This window comes from Mauremys reevesii, linkage group 6 (genome assembly GCF_016161935.1).
Source record: "Mauremys reevesii isolate NIE-2019 linkage group 6, ASM1616193v1, whole genome shotgun sequence".
NCBI classification, from domain to species: domain Eukaryota; kingdom Metazoa; phylum Chordata; order Testudines; family Geoemydidae; genus Mauremys; species Mauremys reevesii.
Genome location: NC_052628.1, coordinates 84,060,652 through 84,080,487, shown reverse-complemented (window position 1 = coordinate 84,080,487; position 19,836 = coordinate 84,060,652). Strand labels below are relative to the sequence as shown.

General features: G+C 36.1%; 1 protein-coding gene across 21 annotated transcripts in view; it reads left to right on the top strand.

Moving 5' to 3' along the window:
- Positions 1 to 19,836, top strand: part of LOC120407914 (aminopeptidase O (putative)) — a 416,076-nt gene that overhangs the window by 351,640 nt on the left and 44,600 nt on the right. For all 21 annotated transcript variants that reach the window (XM_039544257.1, XM_039544252.1, XM_039544253.1 and 18 more), the window contains one exon: positions 16,414 to 16,530. In XM_039544257.1, coding sequence (XP_039400191.1) covers positions 16,414 to 16,530 — 117 coding nt within the window. The remainder of the gene's footprint in view (positions 1 to 16,413; positions 16,531 to 19,836) is intronic.

The window sequence follows — 19,836 nt, the reverse complement described above, 5'->3', positions numbered from 1 at the left end:
TATATATTGTTTCATAAGGGAAGTAGGAGCAAATGGATTTTTCATAGTGATGGGGTGAAGTACTACTGTTTTTATTTGTATCTATTGCTATTTAATTAGTTTAATATCTGCTGTGAATTTGAAACTTGAGAAAGATTATTAATTTCTTTAGATTCTAAAATGCGGTGCTCTGACTTGTGATTTAGACAGTGACTCAGAATGGACAGCAAGGTCTTTTCTTGATTTTGAATACTGCAGGATAGCTCTGTTTAAAATGTGACAGAGAGTCCTGTGGCACCTTATAGACTAACAGATGTATTGGAGCATGAGCTTTCGTGGGTGAATACCCACTTCGTCAGGTGCAGGGGTATTCACCCACAAAAGCTTATGCTCCAATACATCTGTTAGTCTATAAGGTGCCAGGACTCTTTGTCACTTTTTACAAATCCAGACTAACATGGCTACCCCTTTGATACTCTGTTAAAAATGTATTTTTCTTCTTGTATTACAATTATCTGAACAACAGCAAAGCGTCATTTGTGAATCAAAATCTCAATATAGCAGTTAAAAAACTTTATAGAATGCATGATGATTGTAATTTGAATTCTTAGTTACTAAACTTGTTTGTTTCAACTGCAAATAGCACAAATCAGTTTTGGGGGGTTTCTTTCTCCTGTTTCTATTTATGTCAGTTTATCCTGTACTCATTCACTTCACAGAGCATAGAATGGATTCCAGTGCAAGTGGCACAGAGAATTTGACTCCAGAATTGAAATAGAAATTTAATTTGTTGATATCTAAGTGCTAAGTGATAGTGTCTCATACAATGGGTGCGTGAGTCTAATTTGCCTATATAGTTATGTACATTCTCAAATATACACTTTGTTACTGTAATTTAGTTGCCAGTATTCAGTTCAGCTCTCCATCTCTTAAACTAACTTCCAAATGTAACTTTCTCAAGGAAGTATTCAGTTAAATTCTTATTAATGAAATAGCAAATCCAGAAAATGCAAGGAAAAGGAAAAAACTAGAAGCAAGTTTCAGCTTTAGCTACACTGAAATGTTGGGGAAAAAATACTACAGCTTTGAAATCTGGTAAAAGGGTAGAATGTGTAAAAGACTTTGTGGGCAGAAAATGTCATTTTATCAATGGGTTTTTTTCCCCCTGCAGCATTTTTTTTTGCCTTTTATTGAATTTCATACAGCACAAGAAAACTTCTTCGTTCCACTCAATCCCTTGTCAAAGTCCACTTTTTCAAGAAAACTTTATTTCAAAATAAATGTTTCATGCTTTTTTCTTTACTCTTTTTTTAAAAAAGGTCAATGTGAAATCTAGTCAACTTCAAAACATAAAATAATCTCATAAAATCAACTTTTGATTGCCCTTAACAGTAGCAAGTATGACAAAAGGGGAGATGGGGCATTCAGGAAATAATTTGCTAAAAGCCAACAGTATATTTCCCCATGATTTTCAGGACCCATCATCGAGACTCACCAGCTCTTGGTCTATGTGAACATGAAAAAAGTTTTGTTCAAATCTGTGTAATGGAGCTAAAGCTAATCCTTCTTACTGCATGTCCCCTACTGACCCGCTCCATGTTCATTCTCATATGCTTCTGTGATCTGTATGCCAATACTATTATGATACATACTGAGTGTCATGCTGAGCAGATGCTGGTGAGTTTGGACATCAGGACTTGTAAAAGAAGGGAGGAAAATGTAAGCTTTAAAACACACTCAATCTGAATTCCCCATTCTATCTAGTGCATACAGTAGAAAATAGTAGTTACTAGATTGGTTTTTTAAGCACGTACAGGTTACTATAGGGATCCAGAACTATAGACTATGGTAGCCTTGGTATATAAAGTAAGCCATTTAAATACAGTAAAGGTCACTCTTGCCCTTTTTGATTTATTTATTTAAAAATACACATCTGCATTAGCTTCTTTACTCTCCCAACCCCTCCACTCATGGAGAATTAAGAAAATAGTGAGGGATTGACTGAAAGGGGTATAGTGTGGAATGGATAAAAGGGAAAATAAATCTTTCCAGAAAGAACCAATCTCTGCCACTACATTGAACTCAAGGAGCTTTATGAAACTCAAAATGAATGATTCTGTAACACTGCATATCCCCCACACAAACCCCACTCCACCCCAGTTCTTTTTCTAGAGGCAGGTATCTAAGAGCTCTGGATCCCTGTTATTTTAGTTCATATAGGAAAATTCCAGGGCAGCGAGAAGAGCAGTCACTCTAATTATTTTTGTTTTTATTTTATTTGGGCCAATTATTTTTCTCTATGAAGATTTATTTAGAACTGTAACACTGGAAATGGAAGGGCTGGTTAGTCACATGTGCTATGTTAATGATGCAGTCTTGATTTGGTTAAAGCCTGTTGTTTTATTCACTCTTCCATGCTGACTCCCTCTGAGCAGAGATTGATACTGTGCATCAGTCTGTTGAGAAATCATGCAGACCAATGCTTCTGGTTTTAGTGTAAACACATGGGAGTTGGTACGCTGCTGGTACTCTGTCAGCATTAAATTACAAAATGCATTTCACTGGCATGCCATGTTTTTGTTTTTATTCAAATTCAAAATGGAACATAAATTCTGGCACAACAATTCAAAATTATAAAGAATATGTGCTACAATTACCAGCTCACCGCTGGTAAACTTCAGAGACTTTACAAAACATGTCAAATTTTAAAATGAAGGGTTAAATTTATCCTGTGTGTGTTTCCTTGAAGGCAGTAGAATTGCACCTGGGATGAATTTAGCTCATAATCTCCATGAATGAACAATATCTTTTTGTCACAGTGGGCATGATGGTATTGTTTCCCCTGTGAATCGTAATGTTTTAATTAAAGATTCATATGTGTTTGTGCCTCCTTTAGTGTGTTGAGCAGTGGACAAAGTCTTTACCCTTTGTTGTTATTGCCATTAGAATTGAAGAATGTGTTGAAACTAGTTTGTACACTGTTTAAACGCTGAAATTAAACCTTCTAATTAACGTAATTACTGGGTGAGAGATGACTGTCGTAAGAGAGAACTGAATATGGAGGGTGTGGAGGGGAAGGAGGGAAAGGGAGAGGTGGAATTAGATCACCAGCAGCAATCTGTAATTTCAAGGGTGGAGCAACTACAGGACTGTTTTGGAATTGGTTTTGGATTGAGAAGAAAAGCTCATACATTTAGTATGAGTAGAATATTATCAGGCACACAAGGTGTTGTCAGGTGAAAGGATTCTAAGCCAGCCAGCTGACTGGAATGCTTAGCATTAGTAAGTAAGACTTCCCCCCCCCCCAGGCTTTTGGTGGTGGTGTTTTTTAAACCCGCATGTCTACTGTATCACATACTTTACCGATACCTGCTGTTCCTTATTACAGAACCTGTTTTGAATATCAGTAAACTTCCATTCACATCCTCTTTCTTCTCTCCCACTTCCCCAAAGCAATTATTAGAAGAAAAAATTAGTTTGACTGTCTGTTGTTTGTTTCAATGGCATTTTCTTTGTGAAAGAAAACACCATCAATTTTGTGGAGTCTGAGTAATATTAAAGTAATAAGATTTAAACTTGGATATATGCTCTTCTCTCTCACCCTTTTTCCCCATTCCCAATAATTTTTAATAGGAGCAGCTTGGTTGTAAAGCCTTTGAAAGATATTTATAAACAGCTTCAAAACAGCATTGAAGTTCCTGGTACCATCTTGGGTATCCATATTGCAGTTAAGATTCATTTTGCAAATTACTTTGGGGATACATTTATATGCAACTTTCTTAAGAAGACTTTGCAGAAATTCATCTCTGGTTAACTTTTTAATGGATAACATAGCTAAATACGTATGTAAATATCCCTACATATCTAAACGGATCTCTTTCAAGGGCTGGTTAGGTCTTCTTGGCATAATCTAAGACATAGTTTCCATTTTGTTCTTCATTAAAGTGAATATCTTGTCTTATGTAGAGGTGTATTTGACCGGTATTCCAATCTATAACAAATATTCACAGACAGTGATCAAAACCGGAAATAGCATTTGACAATTGATTTAGATAGCCAATCTGAAAGAGAAGCTAATTTCCTATTAATATGCCTGCCAAAGGCAGAAAATTGGTCTGATACCAACCCAGAAGTGTTCAAAGATGTTTTGAAAACGTATAAAGCATAAAAATCTATGGTCAAAGAATGAGATTGCCAAGTGAACTGAGGAAAAGTTAGAGAACTCAGAGAACAGTGCTTCCCCCATACCATTATGGTACAGATGTTTGTAATTATTGTGGACCTATCTTTCAGAGGTATGGAGAATCTGCAGTACCCATTTACTTCTGCAAGATTTGTAAGAGCTCAGCACATTTGACAATCAGGCCCTGTGTGTATAATACAGTGCTTTGCAGGGATTTGATATTGGAGTTGAGAGCAGTGCACAAAATGGCTTCAAGCTCTAATATACTGTTATATGTATAGAAGTGGAAGTTAAGAATAGGGAGTTATAATAGACTTTGCAGTTACTGGCATTTATAATATTTTGTATCAATGTACAGAAGAGACACTGTTGTTAACTTGTACTAATTAATAAATCCAGTAAGGTTCTACAGAAATTAAGCACAGCTCTATAGAAATTACTCTAAAAATCTAATTGAATAGGAAATAATAGCCTTTCTATAACATTTTAAGCCAGTTTGTAGAGAGAATTATATCCATACTGTTACATTCTACAGCAGGAATTAATAATTTCTTATTAAATCCTGTAATTCCTTTCCAAAATGGGCACTGCAGTGGCCAATCCTGCAAACTTTTATACTCGTGTATAGTTACATTGCCTTCAGTTGAACTACTTGTACACATAAAGTTAACCATGTATAAGCATTTTCAGGATTGTGCCCATATTTTGCAGTGTCTTTGGTTTGGATCTTTTTATTATTTTTGTTTCTTTGGTTGGTTTTATTACACAAAAAAAAGTAAAAGCAGCTAATTAATTGAATGTTACCAAGAAAATGTATCCATTTTAGCTTCCTAACTTACCATGTATTTCCCAGTTTTTAAAAAAACACATAAATACGTATGTGCTAAGTACATATATTTATGATTTTTTAAAATGTTTGTTTAAATGTATTTACAATATCACTATGCATATTAAAAATGCACTGGGAAACATTGCTTTGTGAAGTAGAGTGCATGTGTCTTACCAGGATCATTTTCAAAGTCTTTATTTTTCAATATACTAAAAATAATTAGACAAATCACATAGTAATAATTTTCTAAATTTGATTCTTTGTAAATTAGATTTTTGGTTATACATGCTCAGAAAATCCATCTTAAACCAGTAAGCTTTCATGGATGTTTTCTTTTCAATAATGTTTTAAAAAATAATCACTCTGAGGCTGAGAACTTTTGTGCCAAGTTTCTTCCTGGATGGAACTTTTATAGTTGAGTCATTAACACCTGAGAATTGAGGTTTGTAATGGAAACTTCAACTCTGTTTTAACCATAGCTGCGTTGTGCAGGAGGTCAGACTCGATGATCATAATGGTCCCTTCTGACCTTAAAGTCTAAAGTCTATAAATGCATCCAAAAAGGAACTTCGGAGGCCTTCCTTCACTACTATCACTAGTCACTAAAGATATGTCAACACCACGAAAACAAACAAGCAAATAAATAAAAAACAACCCTGTGACAACAAGTCTCAGAGCCAGACTCAGGCTCAGGCTACGCTGCTAAAAATAGCAATGTAGACATTCCCACTCGGGCTGGAGCCAGTTTAGAGACGCGCTCTCTTATTTTCTTTTTGAGACATAAATCTGTTGAATGCTTTTGAGCACTCAGACTTTGGAAATAGAGAACGTGCTTGTACAGAAAATAAGGCTTTATTTCAGATGTTTGGCTTTAGGCATTATCAACGATAGGACGAGTTTAAGATGAACACGTTAATAAGTGATTGATTGGATTACATTGTTTAAACCTTTGTGTGACTGAATTCCATGCTTTGTCACTGTGCACAATGTTTTTAATTCCTTCTAAAACCTACTGTACAATCAACTTTTCCCATTAGTAGTTAAGCCTCTGAATTACCAGTGAAATACAGTACTTCATTCAGGGACTAGTTAGCCAGTAGTACACAAATAATGCTCAACTACTGTGCAATCAGCCTGCTGTTCTCTGTGTTGTCTGCTTATCTTTGAATGTTTTGTTTTTACATTTGTGTGTAAGTTGAGCATTTAGGGCCTGATCATATTACTCCTTACTTGTATAAGTTTCCCTTTGAAGTTAATGGGAGTTTTTTTTGTATAATGTGCATGGATGTGGGCTATAAATCAGCAATTTCTCCCCCCCCACACACATTCTTTCATTACGGTCAGGAAAAAAAAACATTATTTGGAGAAGTTTCGGTCATAGCAAGTGATCTTAAAAATAAATAAAATCTTCATTCAGGTTGATGGAATCTCCTGTGTTTTTTTAATATGATTTGCTAGTACTTGCTTACTTACCATGAGTTTAGAGGGGGGCCCATAGTAATTTAATGCCTCATCCTGTTCCACATAAAACTTTTCTGAGTTAAGCCGGGTATAAAATGTCTGGAATGGGATCCAAAGGTACACAGAGTAGGAATGGAATACAGAACACTGTAAACTTTACACCTATTACATCATTCTACTGAATGGAAAATAGTGTGAGGGCGTGAAGGGCAGGCAGTGAATTTAATTATTTTTGTATGCATTTTGCAGAATAAGAAACTTTAATATTAAGGTGGGGGGTTGTATGTTGTTGTTCTCAGCCAGAGTCCCATCCTGCACTTCTGTATTCAGTTTGTGGTCATTTATGATATTTTGGGCAATCAGCCCAAATACTAAAAACTCTATAACAAAGGAAGGACGTAACAGATGTTCTGGCGTTTGACTTAGAAGGCTTGGTGAGAAAACTATTGAGAGGGTGTACTTGAAACAGAATGAACTAGAACCTTAGTCCATTTCAGCTGGAAAATGTTGTTTGCCTAGATCTGGAAATGCAATTGTAAGGGTTTGTACTTGATGTAAATATACTCAAGGATAAGTGACAGAGGTGTAAATGAATGTAAGGTATATTTCTAAATAAAGGGAAAGAAAAACAATTCCGGAAAAAGATTCACCCGACAGATAAATCAGGTAGTGCTTTAAAATGAAAGCATATAGACTTTTGTCAAAAGTATTTGTGTGCGCATATGTAAGAGAGAGACTTGCAGGAATTTATTGGATATATTTTTGAAATATGAAAAATTAAACTCGTGTTTTTGTATGTTCATATGCCCATATACTAAATATGGGGAATAAATAATGACCTCTGTTTTGTAAGTACTTTAATAGACTACAGAGCTCTGTTGATATCCCAACCCTGAGAGTGAAAATACAGTAGATTTTGACATCTCAAATGGCATATGTTGTGTGGAATCTTCATGATCAAATTGATCAGTTTTTAATGTAATATAACACACTTTAAAGTGCATTTCCTGCTGCTATACCTTCTCTTCCCCTTGCTCTCAAGTCCTTTTCTGTGTTTCCTCACTTTCATTGCTACTATCACTAAAACTACCCGTCAAGTGTATGTTTCCAGAGTCACAAAAAAATATTGATTTTAAACTATTTTTCACTAAAAACAATTCAGAAGCTGATTCTGTAGTGTAATTCCATTGATGTTAATGGAGTAGCACCAGTGTAAAACTGCATTAGCAGGCAAAGAATCATGTCCATTATCAGGAGCTAAAAGTAATGGTTAAAGGCATATCTCTGTGGAGAAACTGCTATGGAAACCCATAGTCTAACCCATAAAAGGCCAACTCCTGCCCATCTTTAATATTGGAAAAATTTTCATCTGAGTCAGGTGAGCAGAACTGGGCCCAGTGTCCCATTTATATTCTGTTACTTGATACCCAGTAACGGCTATTTTTAAAACCTCCGTGTTCCAAATGTCTTACCTTTAGTACTTAAAAAATTCTCGCCCTCCCCATAGACTAACAATGTACAAAACCCAACTCAAACTGTTAAACTTCTCCTTGCACTACGGTAATTTAAAAATAGCCAGATCAAATCACAATTTGGTCTAGCAAATTTCAGCCTGGATTAAATGTTTATGGCTGAATTATTAAACCTTAAAAATAGGACTGTGTAGCAGAGATTCTGGCAGATATACCTTTGCAGTAACAATGTTAACATTAGCCACTCCCACTGTATTTAATAGCACTGGGCCCGATAAGAATATTACACAACACTTGCCTAAATGTCCTTTGATCCACCACAATGAGTAAGTACCAAATATGTTCATCTCCCATAATGGGTTTAAATCAAATCTCTTCCATTTCCCATATGTTTTAAATCATGAATAAAAAGTAATGGATATGCCTACACATACAGTATGTGATATACAGAATAATCAGTGTGAAATTTATATGTATAGAATAGACATTAAAAGTTTAGCTTATTGTCTTTGAAATGGAATTACTATGCTCAAGGGTAAAGTTATGATGAGATGTTTCTTTGTGAAAAGCAGGGCTGGGGAAAAAACGCCATATAACCTGACTGAACCTGCATTAGAAGCCACCTGGTTTCCATTTTGCTGGCTCAGCACTTTGTTAGATCACATAGGTTTAATCATTTATGACATTTCAATGCACTTAGATTAGATTGCAGATGTTGAATTTCTTCTTAAATGGATCGTCCCTCCATTAAGTAAATTATTGACAAATATTTTGTACCATGACTTAAGAAGAAGATATTTCAGCTTGCAAGCTGGTAGCAACTGCTGGCCTTTTAAAAACATTATGGGTCATGCCTAGCGACGATATCAACAAGATGTACCAAACTAGGGACTCTAGAAATGTATTTACATTGCTAATTCTAATCAGTTCAAAGTACTGGTAAGATGAAATCCTTGTGTTCTCATCTTTCTGGAGACTACAACATCCCACTATGTTCTCCTTTTTCCCCTCTGTTGCTTTAATGCTACTCTTAAAAATACTTTTTTGCAATGTTTAAGAAAAATAACTTTAATTTTTCTGATGTGAATATCGGTTGAATTTGTTTTTGGGGGTGTGGAATGGATCTTTACAATGAATTAATGTAAATTATATTACAAAAAAAATGTTAAGACCCTGATTCTGTAGCGCACATCTGCTTGTGCTTACCTTTAAGCATATGAGTAGTCCCAGTAGTTTGTTGGACTGGGGCCTAAGACATTTAAAAGATGTACAGCATTGGTTATGGAAGTGCAAACTGGTTAATCAATATAGAATTTAGGGCCAGATTTTCAAAAGAGCACAGTTCCCATTTAGGATCCTCCGTGAAATGGGCGCAATTTGAAAAGGGCTCAGCACCCAGCAGCTCCCCATTGACTTAGTAGGAGCGGTGAGTACTGATCTCTTTTGAAAATCTGGCCCTTACAGGTTGGTCTTTTTAAAATGTCAAATAATTTCCTTTAATATGGTTTCTAGGGTTACATTGCTAATAGTGTTGCACACTTGAGAGAAAATTGTAATTGAAAAAAACTTTCCAGGCACACCAGTGGCCACCATAAAATGCAACTGTATGTAAGGTTTTTGGTTGCTTGTATATTGACAATTGCACTATGTTTAACATCCAGCATACTTTATCCTCTTCATTTGAAAGGGAACATTGAAAGTCTTTGAGATCAAGATAATTATGTTTGTGTTGCATACATAATTTTGTACTATTCTTCTGGTTGCAAGCCCTTCACCCAACAAATATGTTCATATGGATAAAGAAGACAGAATAAATTATATTGAATTGTTTTGGCAGATAATACCTTTAGAACAATAAATTATGTAAGACTGTCTCCTTCAAAAAATGAAAACTTTGATGTTACAGATCTGAAAGTAATTGGAAAACTCATGCAAATGTATTCTTAGTCAAATAAATTACCTTGATGCCAAATTTGTCATATTTACTTGTAGCTAGTGATAGAAGATCTTTTTGTTGTAACAAAATTGATATTTCTAAATGTGTCATATATTGACTTTTCATGGTGTATATTTCATTATTTTCTTCAAGGAGTTTGACAGTAATTTTGGATATTAATATTTTATGGGAACAACAACATCATTTTCAGTACATTCCCCATTTTAAGAAAATTGGGGAAACACAAAAAAGCTGTTTGTTAGACAAAGGTCAAGATAGTCTGAGGAGTCTTGGGAAAGCCACCCACGTTGGGGGGACATATTCTGTCAGAGCTAGTTTACAGATAGATGAGGCTGTGCTATAGAGACAAACATTTATCATATTTCTTAATGGTAGTTAAAACATTAACAATATAGAGTATTAAAATTACTTTTTAGAGGTGGGAAGGATTGTCCAGTTATATTTTAAGATGTTCTGAATTATAAACCAAACTGATTTTTCTACATCAGGCATTTTGTAGACAGTGACCTAAACTGTGTGCTGCTTCAGTTTTGTTAGTCTCTGAAATAGGCCTTTTTTTGTTTTGTGATTCAGTTCAAAGCATTTTTTTGGTCAGCTGTAGATTTCATATATGTTTCTGTGCATTAATCCAACTGCAGACTAGCTCGCTCAGAATTAGAATTTCTTAAGTTACGTTGTACCACAACATATAGTTTAACAGCTGTTTGTGTGTGTGGAGGTTTTTATTGAATTTGCATGCTATTTGATATTGAGCATATTTTTGTCCCTGAAGGAAAATCGCCTGTTTTCATTTAAAAGAAGTGACTGCACAGACAAACAGCATTTAAGAATATTGTTTAAGGTAAACCGTGACCAAGTCTGTCTAAATTTGTTTGTTAAATAAGTAGTAGTATCTTGAATTCTCAGTCTTATTTCTTCGGGACATTGTGAGGAGGGAGAGATTTGTTTTAAGAAAGTTTTTGTTTAATTGCAGCCAGCAGAAAACAACCCTGAAGGCAAATTGTCCATACAGAGAGTTTACTACTCAAGAGTTTTGCTCTTTTTTTTTTTTTTTGGTTTGGTTGGCTGGTTCAGAGTAGAGGCTGAGAGAGGGCCTATAAATCTTTTCTGTTGGACCAGTAGCAGTGCTTTCTTATCTGCGTTTAATGAGGAAACTCCATTCACTAACAAAGCTGTGGAATGGTTTTTTTTCTTATGCAAAGGATGGGGAGGAATTCTGTTTGACTTTGGGAAATCTTTTTAAAAAAATTTTTTTTTAAAGATTTTTCTGGGACTGCCTTCAACCAAGGAAATGCTGCTGGATTCTATTGCGTTTCTGAAACGAAAAACCTTCTCCATATAATTTTCAAAGGTCAAATAGCTTTAATTCTGTTTTGGCCATGTTTGTGTTGAATTTCAGCCAGCATTCTCCAGTGTACAGTAGTGACTTTTTTCCTTTCCCCCTTGTTTTCACTCAGTATAAACAGTTCCTTGCTGTTGTAACATAGACAAATATAGCAGAGGACTCTTTTCTGGGAGAAGTGTCTCCCCATGCATTTCTTAACCATTTTTGGGAAGAATTGATCTATCTGTGTATGAGAGAGAGGGAGGCAGTAGCTGTAAATTGAAGTGACATCATATGTATTACTTCCATTGATCCGCTTTTAGACTACAGCCAGGATAAAAGGAAATGGCATCAGGGAGGAAGTATGCTCATTTAGGCTCAGATCCCAGTGTGATAATGGAGTAATAATAGAAATCACGCCACTGTCAATCGGTTGCTGCATTAGTCCGAGGCGCATTTCCCCTCCAAGGAGGCTTTCAATGACTTCATTCAAGTGTAGGCTGAAGCAAACGGGATATTCAGCATACCAGCTGTACTACTTTAGTGATTTGTATCCTGGCTTAGGGGTGCAGCGCAAGCAGTGGTGCTGTGGATGCTCAAATGCATATATCTGTGTCACGTTTCATGGCTGTGAAAGGTCAGTAGTCAAATGTTTCAATTACATTTTTCTAGTATAAATGGTGAATCTGGCATTTATTGCATTATTCTAATGGGAGAATTGACAAATAGTCTTTTTAATGTGGGTGGTCTTCTGGGATGTGGGGCCCATGACCTTAGAGCTACACTGAGAGAGCTTTGAAGAGGTAAGATTCGTTGTCGTTTTTATGGGCTATGGGTGGTTTTCAGAAAATTCATATTTTATTCCAAGATGCTTTGTGGAAACTTTCTAAAAACTATTAAAAGTTCTGAGATTTACTTGTAACACCATACCCTATTTGGAGCATTACTGAATTATAGTGTGCTGTGGATAACATAAAAGAGAGCTGTTTTCCCTTGTCCCCAGATGTTTAGTAAACATTGAATCTCAGTATTTAAAGCAGGAGTGCATTTGGAAGTTACTTCAGTGGCAACCTACAGTTGTTGTTTTGTGGACGAATATTGTCCCTTTTTTCCCTCTTTGGTCTCTTTCAAATACAAAATCAGTTTTGGTGTGCCACATCTTTTCAAAATTGTGTTTCAAAGTTAAAGGTCTAATTGTACAAACTTAAAAGCCACTGCACCAGTCTACGAACAAGAAGCAATTTCTAATACGCTCTATCTGAAAAGAAAAGAAAAGCAAAAGTATTCAGTATCTTGGTAGAGGTGGTACAGACAGCAACTTCAAAAGCAAGACAAGCAAAATAAGATTAACAGTATTGGGAAAATGACCTTCTAGCTCGGATATTGTTTAATTGTGTGGAACATTACAAAAAAGCTCCAGTGTCCTTGATCACAACATATTAATTCATTCCCTTTTTGTAGTATTTGTACAGTGAAGTACAATCAGCCAAAAAGCCCTGGGAAAGTAACTTGATTTCTAAGCGGTTTGTGGGTGGGGGGTTGGAACTAGAACTATCTGCTTTAAAATATTTGTACATGACGTTGTATCTGTCATCGCCATACTACCACTACACCAACTGGTAGCATTAGATTCACATTGTAATTAGTGTTTTAATTCTGACCACATTTTCTGGTGTAAGATTTCTCCTTTAACAGTCACCTCAAACTGAGCATTTTTGTGTGACATATATTCCCTTATTTGTCAGAGAATTTTTGCTTTTTAATACAGAAAACTGTTTTTATTTTTTCCAGGTAGAAATAGACAGTGGCACTGTAAAATTTGCCTTCTCATACTTTGTTGTTGCTATATCATATATTTCTACTAAACATTATGTACTCAACATGCAGTCAGAGAATTGGATTTCTCAAAAGTTAAAATGCTTTTCTGGTACTTAAAGTGCAATTTGTTGCTATTGTTATTTAACATTTATATTGCGTTAGCACCAAGAAGCTAGCCAGGCCAGGGTCCCATTGTTCCAGGTGCTGTACAAACATATGGAAAATGACAGTCTTTGTCCCAAAAAGCTCACAGGCTAAAACACACGACACAACAGGTGGAAGAGACAAACATTTGCGTCAGGGTTGGAGATGGGGGAGACCAGGTAACAAACAATAATAGGATGTTTGCAGTTGATTACACATCTATATATTTATTTACCAAGTTTGAGGTTTTCTTAAATTATAAAAAAAGTCTTTACAACAAAAAAGAGAGAAAATAGTTGGTTTACAAAATAATGTAATTCATACCATTCCATCTTGGAAAAACAAGGAATCTATACACAAATGGGGATTTTTGTTATAGTCTTTGCAATGAAGCTTTGTGGAGCTTTCCTCATCTTGATGCAAGCTACATGTCATGTTAGGGAGAGTCCTTTTATTAAGGGGAATGGGGAAACCTGAGGGAATAGTTTTGTGCTCCCAGCATTTAGTTAAAATGAATAAGAAAGGACAAAATGTTATAGCTGTGCCCACTTAGTGCCACTTTAGTTGGGTCTGTCAGCATTTCCTCCGTTAATGCTTCTACCTGCTGCGCCAAACACTCTCTGTTCAGTAGCTCATAACGTGGCCTTAAATTATGCTGTGAGCTGTAACCTGGCATACAGGGTTCCATCCCAAGGACTTAGAACGTTGGGAAATGAAGACGTTACAAGTTTGTTGTTTTTTTTTCTGTGTGCTCAAATGTAATATACATTTTAAATTGTAATTCTCAAAATGCAGCACAGCACCAGATACAGTGAAGAAAATTAAGGACATGATTATTGCCTTACCTCTGAATTTCATTGCTTCTGTTGGCCTAAATCAGGTTCCCCAACGTTATTTTAAATAATATCACTTTGTGTGTGAATTCATATTACGGATATGGTGAAGAACCTTGAAAAATAAAACAAAACCACAACTACCTGCAGTTTCTAAAAGCTAAGGGTAACTGTATTATCCTTCTGTTTAGCAGAGAAAGCTTTCTAAATAAGCACTTGGTGTTCTGCAGCATTTCAAATTTTATTAGCATTCAAAATAAATTCAGTTTCCAAGCAGAGCCAATTCCCAGACATCTTTCCCGTCTATCGTGTTCCCCCCACCCTTAGACCCCCCCCCCCCGCCACTTGAAGCAGCTGCTCTTGGACCAAACAATAAACATTTGAGTTGGCATTTTAGTGTGTGACTTTAAATTGAAATATTAATAATATTTATTTTCATTTATTACTATTTTTAACTTTTCAGTTTTCCTTGCAGTTGGCAGGTTTGAATGTTACTTTGAAAATGTTCTAATTAGAACAAGTGAGTAGGTTGTGGCTTTTTTCAAACCCCAAGAATACAGCTTTAATAATAAAAGAATGCATTGTAAGGAAAACAAATTGTTAAAATGCTAGTGATTTATGTCCCTTCTTATTAGCATCTGATTTATGTGCTAATGCCAAGCGATGTCAGTCGGAGAGTGAAGATAATGTCTCATTGCTTGTTTAGCTGGTGATATCTGCCAAAGCTTTACAGGTTAAGATTTGAGCAGAAAATTCTCGATTGCTTCATGGTCTTTGAGCAGAAAATTCTCGATTGCTTCTTGGTCTTGTTGCCAGAGTGCTGCTTTTTGGTATGCAAGGGGCTGTCATTAAAATAAAGAAACATTTAGGAACTCTCTGATATCCCTCCAGGGGGTCCAAAGCAAAGTGAGAGGGAACCTTTTTTCATCTCAGGTTAATTGTAAGGTAAGGGCTTGTGTAGTCCAAGCAATCAACCTTGGCTGCAGTGTCTTTCATGAGAAGAAGAAGATGAAAGTAATGTTCTTTATGTCTGCCTTTGGCTGGCACCTGGTAAGCTTAAGAAGACAGGGTGGAGTGGTGGGCCGCGCAGCAGGAGGAGAAGGCCTTAGATCAAAAGGGAGACCCTCACAGAATGTGACCTTAAATTGGGACAAAAGTAGAATTAGGGTGGAAGCAGTATGATTTTGTTCTTTACTAATTTGCAAAATGGTAGAACCAAGTAATGCTGGGTTTGAATTGTGCATGCAAGAATTTAAGTTGATAATGTGGTTTGGTTTTTTTTCCTTTTGGTGTCCCAGAATGGAGAAAATGGGTGTGTGTGGGGAGGGTGGGGGGAAGCATTTGAGTGAATAAGGAACCTATGATAGGACTTTCAAAACCCTGAATTTCCAGTGTGTTTCCTGGCAGCTAGTGTGTATTCTTACTTTGTGCTTTCCGTGAATTATTTATTTGTTCATCCGATAAACCTATTAAATGAAGCACTTAAGCACTCACTACATCAGGCATCTTGTGCTTTTCTCTTCAGGCTACCAGTGGTTCATCTAAAAAATGTTAGGTTTTGGAATCAGGAACAACTGCTAAATAGATATACACAATAGGTGCATAGACATTATATCTTTCCCTTCTTTTTGGTATGAGAATGGATAACTTATGACTCTTTGCACTAGAAATGTGTTGTCACAGTCTTAATTTTGCTGCATGCCACTTATTTATATCATGTTTCTTTGTGCTTTAATGGAGGAATATACTGAAATTGTTTATATAATAAATCAACAGACCCCTGATGTAGTTAAACATTCATATGTCTGGTGGCCTCCTGAAGTGATGCAGTATAAATTATCCTTTTGTTTCTACCCCCACCAAATTCAACAAAATGAAATTACTTAGCATATGTATTCCATAAAGAACAGACCCTATTATTCCAAGATAATGTTTGAATAAGAAAACATGATTTTGATCTGATCTAAATATAGAAATGAAAAACCATGGAAAATGAGTCTTAACTAGGCCCCAGAACAGAGTCTTTCAAAATACAGACAACATGAACTCTGAGGTTTTTCCAGAATCAACTAGCGCTTCATCAACTAGGTCAACATTTCAAACACATGCTAGAATTACACAAGTATCAGGGGGTAGCCGTGTTAGTCTGTATCAACAAAAACAACAACGAGTCTGGTGGCACCTTAAAGACTAACAGATTTATTTGGGCATAAGCTTTTGTGGGTAAAAGACCCCTTCTACCCACAAAAGCTTATGCCCAAATAAATCTGTTAGTCTTTAAGGTGCCACCAGACTCGTCGTTGTTTTTGTAGAATGACACAGGTTATCCTAGCCTTGTCGTCTTTGGGCTATGTCAGTTTTATTGCTTAGTAAGCAAAGTTTTATTTTGACAATACATGTATTTTACTCTTAGCTTCTCCCGGACCAGCTGGTCTTACTTCTGGAATCTCTGTTGGAGGAGAAGACGTTATGTCTCAGAACTCTGCAGTGCTTAGAGAAAACATACCACCTTGATGAGCAGGATGCAGAGGTAATTCATTAACCATCCCACTGCAATTTTAAACAGAGTCATTGTGCTATTGACTAGGAATATTGACATTCCATTAGGATCCAGGGCTATTCAAGCTCCTTTTTCCATTAGAGAATTCTAAAATTGTGTGTATATGTACTACCGAAGAAGCAACAGGTACAGTATGCCTGCCTTACTCTGTATTTCCCTGTGTGAATGTGTGTGATATTAGCATATACTGTGTATATGCTAATATGTTTGCATACTATAGTTAGACTATCTAAAATAATTAGTACAGCCAGTTTGCATAGCCTCCATTATCTGTGTATATGTGAACAGTACACATACCTTTAAGAGATATGCACGCACACATGTTAAAACTGTTTACTTCATATATACATATTGTATACTGGAACTTGTATGGTTTTGATAAAGTGTCAGACCTCAGAATGGCACCATGCATGTTTGTTTTGGTCTAAATTTCTTGTTCCACTTGATCAGCTCATTGTTTGCCTTTAGCTAGCACTCAGGCCTGACTTATATAATATAAAATTGTGCTTTTATGAGAGAGTAAAATTATTTCTGTGTTCATGGTATATGAGTTCCAAGGAGGAACTAGATCTTTACAGCTGCATCCATTAATTGCAGTATGTGTTTAACAGTGATGGGAGAAATTATTATTTACGTGATGATATAGATGTGCTTCAAGGGCTTGCAAACTTAGGGGCCTGATCTTGCAAACACTTACTACCGGACATAGTGTTAACTGTGGGGTCAGCGATCACTTAGTGCTTAAGCTTTTTGCAAGAGCTGTGCTTTCTTCTGTGTCCAGTTTCAACTGGCTCTGCATAATAAGATGTTCACAGTGCCTCGCCCAGACACTCTGTCTGGGAACCACAGCCATTAAAGCACAATTCCCATACCATGTCTTCCCTTTTGATCTAAAACTTAATAACACTTACTACTACTGTGCAATAGTCCCAGTGACTAATCAGGCTGAGAGAATTTAAGTCAATGGGACTGCTCATGGTAGTAAGCAGTATTCACAGTAGTAAATGTTTGCAGGCTCTGGACCCCAAGTAGACAAGTGTTCAGAGAAAGGACATTTGGGAGAAGATGGAGGAAATGAAACCAACCCAAGAAATATGCATTGTATAGATGCTGGTTAGATGTTCATAAACAGAAAATGGTTAGTTATTGAGAAGAATATATTCATATTAGTATAATGAAGAAGCACTGTTAAACTTAAGAAATTTGAGTCCTATTTAATTAAAAACTACTGTGAACACCACAGATAGTCACTGTGCATGCTTTATCGTTTATAATTGAAATTTTATGTTAGTAATTAAAATGGAAGGAAAGAGTGAAATCTGGCTCATGTTTGTTACAATAAAATGGCTAGGCAGACATTGTAGTATGTTTTAGAGCCCTGTATAAATCCAAACATTAATTTAAAAACTCCAATCTAGCCTTTTTCAAAAAAACTTTGCCTGGTGACATTTCAACTGTTGCTGTTTATTTCAGCTTTTTATTTTTTGTTTATCAGAGTTTCCAAGTGCCAGACTTATTTTTAATTAGTATTCAAACAGACTTTTCTATTTATAGGAATTAGGATATATTTTAATCACAAATGAATGCCAATGAAATGTCAGGAGTTCTATAATGGGAAGAGGAATAACTAGGGAGGTAGGATCAAAGCGGGAGCTCTAGTGTTTCTATTTCATGCCAGTGAATTGTGAGCTACTAGACCTTGGGTTTAGGGTTGTTTTGTTTGTTTGTTTGTTTTTCCTCCTTAAACTACATAAATTCAAGGATTTTTTGTAGTTTTACTTAACTGCACACCAGTGATCTTTCATATTTTTTCTCTCTTTGCAACAAAATTATGACCTCAACAAAAGAAGCATAATCTCTGTTTTATTATACAAGGTGAAACCAAGGGCTTAAGAGACCTTTAAGAAGTACAACTAAGATAACATTACCATTAGAGTTTTACCAGTCAGCAGATCAGAGACATGTACAGTCCTTTAAAGGGAATGTTAGTTAACACACTGTCACATACCTAAGGACGGGACCTTTCATGTTTCAAACTACAGTAAGTGCAGAGCAGAGTTTCTTTATAAAGACACTGGGATATAGAATTGCAGGATTCCAATCCAAGCTTTTAGCTGAGCTGTTAGTGTCTAAGTTTGATTAGCTGGGACATTAATCTGTTATAGATAAACCTACATAGTTACAGGATCTCCATTACTTTTATTAACAAAACTTCAAAATGTATTAGAAATGTAAGCATTCAAAATTGAAGGCATAGAAGTAAAATGAAAGCTGTTAGTGTCACAGTTTTTATTAAGGAACTTTTTTGTATATAGAACATTGTCATTTCCTGGCTAGCAGCAGACAGTTCAGTAAAGTACACTAACTTCTTCATTATTAAGAAGTAATTATTTCCAGTTACATTAATTCTTGTGCTGGAGATTAGCCATGATCAGACCAACAGTGTGCTAAACTGGTATAATTCTTTAAAACAGGCATGGCACATGGATCCTACTATTAGCAGAAATTGTCAATGGAATATCCAGTACACTTTTCTTAGTACTGTAGGTAGCAAAGTGACCTCACTCTAGCAACAGAAGGAATATAAACATATATTAATTTCTCCTGCTAGTAAACTAAAGCCATATCTACACTTACAAGTTTACAGCAGCACAGCCGCTGTAAGAGCGCTCATGTAGCCACGTTATGCTTATGGGAGAGAGCTCTCCTGCTGACATAATAAAACCAGCTCAATGAGCACTGGTAGCTATTTCGGCAGGAGAGCATCTCCCACCGACACAGCACTGTATACACAAAGCGCTTATGCCAGTGAAATTTATATCACTCGGGCGTGTGTTTTTAGTGTGTATGTTTGTATCCATTTCAGATTTTGTATTGCTAATTTTGGGGGAGGCAAGGAGTCTAAATAATCTCACCTCAGTCAGCTGTGTGGAGAGATGGGTAAGGAGGAGAACAGAGAAGACAAAATGCCTCTGGCAGCTTTCATCACTCTGGGCAGATTGAGATAAGACACATTTTTCTCAGTCTCTCTCTCTTACTTTGGTGCTCTTTATAAAGATTGCTGCTTTGATACTTCAACACAGCAGCATCAACATAACACTGAGACCAGTACAGAAGCAGAAAGGGAATATATTGTACAATAAGGTCTCGAGTCTAGTATGTATGGAGATTGGGTGAGCATGTATTAAGCCTGTTTTGGCCCTGAACTACTCTGTAGCTCACTCACATGTATGATACAGACTTCCCTGTCATATATCTCATTGGAGATGTAAATCT